Source organism: Podarcis gaigeae (genome assembly GCF_964106915.1).
Source record: "Podarcis gaigeae genome assembly, chromosome: 6".
NCBI lineage: Eukaryota > Metazoa > Chordata > Lepidosauria > Squamata > Lacertidae > Podarcis > Podarcis gaigeae.
In genome coordinates, this window is record NC_139682.1 from 7,755,408 (window position 1) to 7,765,533 (window position 10,126).

At 46.2% G+C, this 10,126-nt stretch overlaps 1 protein-coding gene across 2 annotated transcripts in view; it reads left to right on the plus strand.

Annotated features, from left to right (window-relative positions):
- The window catches only part of EEF1A2 (eukaryotic translation elongation factor 1 alpha 2), a 36,885-nt gene extending 35,561 nt beyond the window's left edge, over positions 1 to 1,324 (plus strand). For both annotated transcript variants that reach the window (XM_083744496.1, XM_083744497.1), the window contains one exon: positions 962 to 1,324. In XM_083744496.1, the coding sequence (XP_083600622.1) occupies positions 962 to 1,089 (128 nt within the window). In that variant the 3' untranslated portion in view covers positions 1,090 to 1,324. The remainder of the gene's footprint in view (positions 1 to 961) is intronic.
- Positions 1,325 to 10,126: the final 8,802 nt, after the last annotated feature.

Genomic DNA, 10,126 nt, shown 5'->3' on the forward strand with positions numbered 1-10,126 from the left:
AAAGAGGGAGCTGTGCTTTCTGCTCTCTGCTTATGTGTTCTGCCACTTGTATCAGAGCTAGGATGCATGGATGGAGTTTACTTAGCTGCCACTTTTCCACAATGAGCCGTCCCCAGAAGCAGCGGTTCTCAACCTGTGGGTCCCCAGATGTTGTCGGACTACAACTCCCATCATCCCTGAGCTCTGGACTTGCTAGCTAGGAGTGATGGGAGTTGTAGTTTGACAACATCTGGGGACCCACAGGTTCAGAAAGGCTGATCTAGAGCAAACATTCAAAACATCAAAATACAAATATACGAAATACAGAGATAGCTCAGTTGGTAGAGCATGAGATACTTAATCGAAGGGTCGTGGGTTCAAGCCGAACACTGGGCAAAAGATAACTGCAAAAGATAACCACGATTCTATGATTGGCATGGTTTTAATGTATTTAAATTGATCGATCGTTTTGATACTGTCTTACATTTTTGCCAATTAATTTTTATTGCTTTTCATTTCTTAGCGAATTTAACATCAAATGAATTCAAATTTCATACAAATTTAAAAGTTGAATTCCCGCCTCACTGTCCTGATGTCTCACTACCCACCCTTATTTGCTGCTCAATATTACATACATTTCAAAAAAACTTAACATATTTTAGTATTTTATCCTTATTTTCTTTCTATTTTCCTTTTCGTTAGTTTTGATTCTATCAACGCTTAATCGTTTTTTAACCATTGTTTACCCCCTATGTTTTTAGCTGTTCTTATTTTTATCTGTACACCCACCTTGAGACTCTGCTACAGGGCAAATAAATTTATTGTTGCTGTCGCCATTATATTAGTAATAATAACAAGATCTGCACGGCCACATTTTGCCACTAGAGGGCAGTAGAGCGCCATAGGCTCTGTGGAATTGGCAGGAAGGGCCCTCGTCCTCCGCCCAGCCTCTCACTCTTAACCCTTCGTGTGCACCATGCAGGGCGCTTTGCCGTGCGCGACATGCGGCAGACCGTGGCCGTGGGCGTCATCAAGAACGTGGAGAAGAAGAGCGGCGGCGCCGGCAAGGTCACCAAATCGGCCCAGAAGGCCCAGAAGGCTGGCAAATGAATCGTAGGTGCCCAGTGCCTCGCGCAGAAACCATCCCCGCAGCCGGGATGCCGCCACCTTCTCCCCGAGGGGCATGCGTGCACATCCGCTTGTAAGAGTCTGTATGTCAACGACTGGATGCTCACCATTAAAGTCCAGTGGAAATTCTTTAAAAGGAAAAGCATGTCCCGGCGTCCGTGAGGCTTTGTGTTCAAATTTTACCAATAAAACTGGTATACAACATCCACAGCGAAAACGTGAGGGTGTCGTTTGTGCGGTTGGGCCAGTCTGCCCGTGAGTCGTTTTCACTTCTTCGTGCTGGCAGTATTATTAAGAGCAGTTGGTAGAGCGTGAGACTTGGGGTCGTGGGTTCGAATTCCACGCTGGTCAGGAAGACTCTTGCATTGCAGGGGGTTAGGTCCCTTCCAGGTCCACGGTTCTAAGATTCTAATACAGGGGTCAGCAAACCTTTTCAGCGGGGGGCCGGTCCACTCTCCCTCAGACCTTGTGGGGGGCCGGACTATATTTTTTGGGGGGAAATGAACGAATTCCTATGCCCCACAAATAACCCAGAGATGCGTTTTAAATAAAAGCACACATTCTACTCATGTAAAAACACCAGGCAGGCCCCACACATAACCCAGAGATGCGTTTTAAATAAAAGCACACATTCTACTCATGTAAAAACACGCTGATTCCCAAAATGTCCGCTGGCCGGATTTAGAAGGCGATTGGGCCGGATCTGTTCCCTGGGCCTTAGTTTGCCTACCTACGTTTTAATACATAACTATAATATTACTGTCATACCTCGGGTTACAGCCACTTCAAGTTGCGTTTTTTTGGATTATGGTTACGCACCCACCGAAACCTGGAAATACTGGAACTTCTGAGTTTTGGCGGTCGCGCATGCGCAGAAGCACTAAATCACGCTTTGCTCATGTGCAGAAGCGCCGAATCGCAACCCGTGCGTGCACAGACGTGCTGTTGCGGGTTGAGAACATACATCCCGCATGGATCACGTTCGCAACCTGAGCGACCAGTGTATTGCAAATGGTCCGTTTCATCTTTACACCTCGCCCGAAAACTCGCAGCAAAAGTGTCACTAAAAGTACTCGGTGCGCAACGGCTCTTAAACAACATGGCTAGCTAGAGCCATGGTTGGCTACGAGAGGCCAAGGGGTACCTCTGCGGCTAGAGCATGGTGTTGATGACGCCAAGGTTGCAGGTTCAATTCCCATCTGGGACTGCTGTATATTTCTGCATTGCAGGGGGTTGGACTCGATGATTCTTGAGGTCCCTTCCAATTCTGCAAGTCCATCCAGGTCCCCCCCCCCCAAAAATATGGAACATCAGAATGAGAGACACAGGCACCCACCGCAAAGGGTACCTAGATGTACCCTGTTTGTTTGTTTTGTATTTTGCTACATTGACTTCGGTCTGTAGTAGCAGCTGATGCCCTGATTTTACAGCTGGGTTAGACCAGCAGGGCCCAAAAATATTTACATAAGGGATGTTTTGAGAGGGAGGAGGGATCACTTGCGGTTGCTAGGCAACTTGCCAAGCATCTCCTGCAGCAAAAATTGCCACCTGGGTCTTAAAAGATGTTGGAAATAAGATGCTTAAAAGCCTGTTTAACTTTCCTATGATGAGATGAATGAGTTTCATGGGATGAGCGCGTGACATAAATAGCAGTGGTAATGATAGCAAACTAATAATTCAAAGGCTAAAAATGCTAACCATTTTAAAAAGGAATTTTTAAAAGCGTGCCTTTAATTAGAAGTTTACTACAGCAATTTTAGGCTGCTCCGCAAAATTTATTATTTATTTCATTTCATTTCACTTTTAATTTGTACACCACCTTCCTATATTACCAGAAACAAGACGATTTACAAGCTGAAGAAACAACAAAATAGACAGCAACGATCACACGCTTAAGAGCAATCTGATCCAATACAAAAAGTTGTAATAAAAACCTAACTTTAAAATAGACAACTTGTATCAAATAAAGCAATCTTCAACAATCCATTAGAATATAACAGTAAACGGTAAAATTAAATTTCAGGAAATAATAAACAGTTTGCACTTAACAATTTTTTTTACTAAACTATAATAAAGATAAGGGCCAGTTGCAATTCATAAAATAACTCAAAGCATTCAAAATCGCGTAAAAGGATCAAATGGAGAAACAAGGACACACAACTTACAAAATTATTTTTTTTATGAAAAGTAATAATTTGCATCTCACTTTTGTTTCCAAGGAGCTCTGTGGGTTAGCTAGTCTGAGATGCAGTGTCTGGCCAAGTGGGGATTTGAACCCTGGTCTCTCACAGGTTCTCTTAACCATTACACTACACTGTCCATTGAACAGGAAGAAATTGGAACTGAGTAGTAAATCTTAGCTTCCTCCACAAGATGCCTCCTTGGGTTCTGTTGAGCCGAAAGAGCCCGAAGGGTGGATAACTCCTGAGTTCTCGGCATCGGTTGTGAGACTGCCTTGCGCCTTCACATCTCCCCCTACCCCCACCTCGCCCAAATCCAGGCTGAGCCCACCTTTACCTGTTAGCATCCTGCCACAGAAGCAAGCAGGAATCTTCTGCTCTCACCGCTGCTCCTGGTGGGGTCCACCATCCTCTGCCTCCTGACCCGTCTCTCCAGGAACCATGTGTTGGCATCAGAACTTAGCAATCACATTGGCGATCCAGGTGGAGGTGGACGCAGGTGGCGCTGTGGTCTAAACCACGGAGCCTCTTGGGCTTGCTGATCGGAAGGTCGGCGGTTCGAATCCCTGCAACGGGCTGAGCTTCCGTTGCTCTGTCCCAGCTCCTTCCAACCTAGCTGTTTGAAAGCACGCCGGTGCAAGTAGATAAATAGGTACCACTGCAGCAGGAAGGTAAATGGCGTTTCCGTGCGCTCTGGTTTCCGTCACGGTTGTGATGGCCTGGGATTCCGATTCAGAGGACGAACCAGAGGAATCCCAGCCTGCACAGGAGTCCCCGCCTCCAGGGCCGGCTGAACTGGGGCAAGGCCTAGATGCTGAAGAGCCTGCACCTGTGGCAGAGCACCAGGAGCTGGCCCCAGGTGAAACCCTTCTGGCCCCAGAGGGGCTTGAGGACTCAGTGGCTACAGGTGAGCCTCCTCCAGGGCCCAGTAACCCTTCGGCCTCTCCTGATCTGCAGAGGCTTAGGGCAGAGAGGCGAAGGGAACTGGTTGCTCCCAGGAGGAGTGCTTGCCTTAAGGTCAGAGGAGGCGGGGCTCCTGGGGGCCGGGACCGCCCCTGGCCTTAAAAGAGGATAAAAGCCCAGTCAGCCCGGCCCCAGGTTGCGGGAGCAACGTTGTTGTTGGCTTTGGACCTTCCTGTGTTCCTGATCCCTGCTCGGCCTCCTGTTCCTGACCATCCGGTGTTCCTGATCCCTGCTCGGCCTCCTGTTCCTGACCATCCGGTGCTCCTGTTCCCTGCTCGGCCTCCTGTTCCTGACCATCCGGTGTTCCTGTACGCTGCTCGGCCTACTGTTCCAGCGTTCCTGTTCCCCGCCCGGCTCTCCGCCTCGGACCTCGCCCCTCTTTGTGTGGACTCTGCTTACGCCCACGGTACCTTACCCCCGGGACCAGCACAACGGTGTTCCGTTGCACCGGAAGCGGTTTAGTCATGCTGGCGACATGACCTGGAAAGCTGTCTGTGGACAAATGCCAGCTCACTCAGCCTGAAAGCGAGATGAGCGCTGCAATCCCATAGTCGCCTTTGACTGGACTTAACAGTCCAGGGGTCCTTTACCTTTATGTTACCAGGTGGAGGCAAAGGGGAATCAACTGTATTGGAAGAGGAAGACCAGGGTGTGACCTTTTGGTGAGGGATGCAATTAATTAATTAATTAATTAATTAATTAAATCTTAGCATTCTAGTAACTGAGCTATAGGTTAAAACAAAGGACTGCAACTTTGGGGATCTGCAGGTCTCTCTCTCTCTCTCTCTCACACACACACACACACACACACACACACACACACACACGCCAGTTCTTTTGGCTGCAATACAGCGGTTCTTTCCAGTGCTATTTTTCTAGAAAAAGAGGTCTGGAACTGAGTTCTGGTGAGTTCCAGCTGAAAAAAGGGCCTGGTTCTTTCCAGCCTAATACCGGGGGGGGGGGGGGGGGACACGGATGGACGGACGGGAACTCTGTGGGACCATGTTGGGTTAGCGCAGTGTTTTCCAACCTTGGGTCTCCACCTGTTCTTGGACTACAACTCCCATCATCCCTAGCTAGTGAGGCCAGTGGTCATGGATGATTGGAATTGTAGTCCGAAAACAACTGGAGACCCAAGGTTGAGTAACACCGGGTTAGAGGGAAAAGAGTGGGGCAGGGGGAAGTGTTAACAGAAGCAGATTTGGGTCAAACGTGAAGAGGAACTTTTCTGATGCTAGGAGGACAGACTGCCTTGGGATAGGGATGTTTGATGGACAGAGAAGTAGGTCCTTGGATGGGGGCAGAACTGCTGTGTTAGTCTCCTGGAAAGTGGGCCACTTGCTTACCTGGAGGGAGTCGCCATGGTGCAAACCAGTTCGCTGATGGGAACCCAAAATTGGTTCTGCTGGTATGCAGTGGTGAAGATGGTGTGGCGTTTCTGCGTCACCCAGCAAGCACTCTGTCGGAGGCATTGAAACAGGCTGACTGGCTCTCTGTCTGAGATGCTGTGGCTGCATCTTATAATTGCAGATCTTGCATCAAGCAATGGTTTAGATGAGATTGTCAGGAGTTCAGCCTACACTCGAGTAGGACCCTGGCAGAGACACATGCCTGACTGGCATGTTCCCTCCCTCCTGGTCGATCGTTCGGGAGCTTCAAAAGCTTTCTTCACCCCAAACATCACAGCGACCAATGCCAACCGACACCAGCACACTTAGGGATCCGCAGAGTTTGCGCATCATGCACGTGACAAACCTCAGCAACTTGGCATTTTGGCTAATCTACTTTATTTACATAGAAACACACACAGCACTGCAACATGGCTCCCTCTCTCTCTAGCATCAGACAGCAAAGAGAAAAAGAACAAAGGACAATAGTCCCACTTCATGGAACACAGTACACAAACATCCTGTCTCCGTCATTTCCCATTCTGGAGTCAAAACATACACCATCATGTGATAGACAACTATCCTATGACTGCAATCATGGAGCAGGAATTCTAACAGAGATAACCACCAAAATTCCATTCTGACTATAAGAAGATCAAACCTCTCCATTCTTAAGGAAATTAGCCCTGAGTGCTCACTGGAAGGACAGATCCTGAAGCTGAGGCTCCAATACTTTGGCCACCTCATGAGAAGAGAAGACTCCCTGGAAAAGACCCTGATGTTGGGAAAGATGGAGGGCACAAGGAGAAGGGGACGGCAGAGGGCGAGATGGTTGGACAGTGTTCTCGAAGTTACCAACATGATTTTGACCAAACTGTGGGAGGCAGTGGAAGACAGGCGTGCCTGGCGTGCTCGGGTCCATGGGGTCACGAAGAGGCGGACACGACTAAACGACTAAACAACAACCCACTTTCTATCTTACACAAGAGCCTAGCTCTGATCTGTTAGCTTCATTTGGCCATCCTTTTGTAATTAACGCTCAAGCGAATCAGAAAATGAACACACACCCCCCGCATAATTTTTAACTGTTTTTATACTAAAAATATGAAAGGATAACCAAACCATCCTTTTATGTGCCCGCAAGGCTTTCAAGTCACAGATGAGCTGTAGGAATCAATATCTGCAGTAATTAACAATGTGTTTTCAGAGCAAAGGAGAGAGAGGATGAATCTCAAGGGGCAGAAACCAAAGCATTTCTCTTAAACTGTGTTGAAGAAAAGGGCATCGCGGTTGTGGTTTCCTTCCCAAGGAATCCTGGGAAGTGTAGAGGGGGCATTTAAAAGAATCCCAAGCCCCTGGACCAGAATGCGCCTCCCATAATCCTGGGAATAGAAGAGCACGAGAAATTCTGCACAAAAGTGTCTCCTCTGAAATTTCAGCCACACAGGGGCTATTCCTTGTGGCAAGCCAGCCATGTGCTCATGCGAGTGGGATGAGGTGCTGCCTAATTTGGCCGTCTCCAGGCTGTTCCAAAACACACATCTTGGCTTCTTCTGGCATTCTGGGGTGCGTGCATTGCAATAACTGAGTCTTGATGTTCCAGTCTTTAAAGGTGACGACGCACACTTGGAATGCCGTTGTGTTCTTACGATGAAGTGGGCAGGAGAAGAGTATGATTGTGTCTACACAGATTGGCAGAACGTGTTGATCTGCTCTGCGCTGTGCAGTGTCGGTGCACAGATGTGCTTCCCCCCAACTCGGTGCCCTTGTAGCTGTTGTTGGCTGTCGTAAGACTCGCCGTGCCACCTTGTGGGTATAAATAGGAACTTGAGAACTGCCAATACATCACCGTCATCAACCCGGCACCCTCCAGCTGTGCCAGCTCATGGGAGTTGTAGTCCAAAACATTGAGAGGTCAGCAGGCTAACAAAAACTGCACTAGGGAAAAGATTGCTCACAGGAGTGAGAAGATGTTGGACTCTGGCAAATCCTTGGGGCAGTTTTTTTGGGGGGGAGGGGAACTCATTAACACCTGTTGAAATTCTTGCAAAGAATGAACCTGGGTGAATTTCGCTCTGATCCTTCAAGGAAGGGGTCATATACTCAGGATCACCCAACACAGATTACACAAAAAGGAAAACTCACTGTGTCAGCTCATAAGAAAAAAATCAAAAACCGTATTAGGGCAATACCATCATCTATTATTATTATTATTATTATTATTATTATTATTATTATTATTATTATTAATTATTATTATTAATTATTATTATTATTATTATTATTATTATTATTATTATTATTATTATTATTATTATTATTCTCCTGCAAGTTCCAAAGCTTTCAGAAGCCCAGGCTTTCAGTGTGGCTGATTATCTACTTTTGAACAGCACAATTGTCAAGATATGACAGGCGCTCAGTATCTGTACTTTCTAGAAACAATTGAAGGCAATTTTTCAGACAGTCTCTCCCAGGTGAATGAATGGGTCTTTGCCATCAGGGTCTATTTTGTGTTGTTTTGTAAATATATCTGGTGTTTTGTGTGTGTGTCTTAAACTCTTCTTTTTTGCTACTTCTCTGGAACATTGCCTTGAGACATTCATGTAGAAAGTGGTAAAGAAAACAACAGTGATAACAGCAGCAACAAGAAGAGGCCAGATAAAATTTTGCAAAATAGTGTGCATGCTTTTGAAGTACCAATTGGTTATATTTTCTCTCCCTCTCTCTCTCTATATATATATGATAGATAGATGATACATAGATAGATAGATAGATAGATAGATAGATATAGATATAGATAGGTTATTTATATATATATATATAAAAGTTTTTTTTAACATATCATTCCCAAGTCATTTAACATATTTTCTTATATTATACAATGTTTTGGATTTCCATCAGCCACCTCTGAATATTTTTCAATCTTTATTAATACTTGAATTGGTTTTCAAATATTTCAAATATTTACGCTGATTGGTTATATTTTCTATGCCACTTTTCGTTCAGACGAATCCTGGAGCGGCTTACAACCAATGAATAACAACAACACAACAGAACATAATAGAACACTGTGAATACAGCATAAATCGTATGGAATAATGAACGAATATTAAGTGAAACAATTACAATCTATAGAACACTCTTAACGAAACAACTAAAAATTAAACATCGCAATGAAAGCAAAAGTAATATTCTATGATTCAGAAATCAGTACAGCAGTTATAATCTATAAAACAGTATCAACAACATTAACAACAATATCAACAACTGGATAACACTTAAGTTATCCAGAACTCTTCATCAGGCTAGAAAAGGGATGGGGAACATTTTTTAGCCTGGGGACCATGTTCCTTTCTGAGGGCCACAGGCCAACAAGGCAGGCTAGTTTTCTTCTACACGCTCCACTGTCTGTCCCCTATCTGTTCTCTGTCCAGGCAAGCAAGAATGGCAAAAAATTGAGGGGTGGGTGAAGGAGGGCTAGTGAGGGATGTGGGCCAGGGAGCATTCAGGGGGAGAGAGAAGAAATGTCTGGGGAGTCACACTGAGCCCCTGATTTGGAGGTTTCCCATTCCTGGAATAGATGGCAAATAAAGCAAGCAGTGTCAGAGTGGGGAGGAGGGAGAACTTGGCTGATAGAGACGCCATGAGTCTGCATCTAGACCATTTGGGGAAAGCAGAATTTCCACTTCTATGGAGGCATCAGGTTACAGCTCAACCTGCTTGGAGCAAGAGCACCATTTAACGGAGATCAGTCAGGCCCTTGACCATTAAGGCATCCCTAGTCTGCCCTCTTCCTTGTACAGTGGTACCTCGGGTTACAGACACTTCAGATTACACCTGCCTAGGCTTCCAATTTGCTCCCCACAAACCAGTTCACTATAGTCCAGTGTGTTCAAAATGAATTCAGCTCGCTTTATCATTGGAGGCCACAGGAACTGCTAAAATAAGGAAACAACCAAGCGTCTTTCTAACAACCCAATCTCTCGCCAACCGAATGGGCTGCTCCTGCTCAGAAGATGTTGTGCAGAATATCTTGCTGCTTTCAGGCTCAGCGGTATCTCAATGGTAGAGCATCAGTTTTCCATGCAAAAGGCCCCAGTTTAAGTCCCCAGGACCTCCAGGGAGGGCTGGGAGAGAACCCTGCCTGAAACAATGGAGTGCTGCTGCCAGCCAGTGTAGGTAGACCAATGGGCTGACTCAGCAGAAGGCCACTTTCAATGTCCCCAGTGCAACATAAGAGGAGACATCACCTTGCCTACAAAGGTCCGTATAGTTAAAGCTATGGTTTTCCCAGTACAGTGGTACCTTGGGTTACATACGGTTCAGGTTACAGACTCTGCTAACCCAGAAATAGCACCTTGGGTTAAGAACTTGCTTCAGGATGAGAACAGAAATGGCGCAGTGGCGGCACGGCGGCAGCGAGAGGCCCCATTAGCTAAAGTGGTGCTTCAGGTTAAGAACAGTTTCAGGTTAAGAACGGACCTCCAG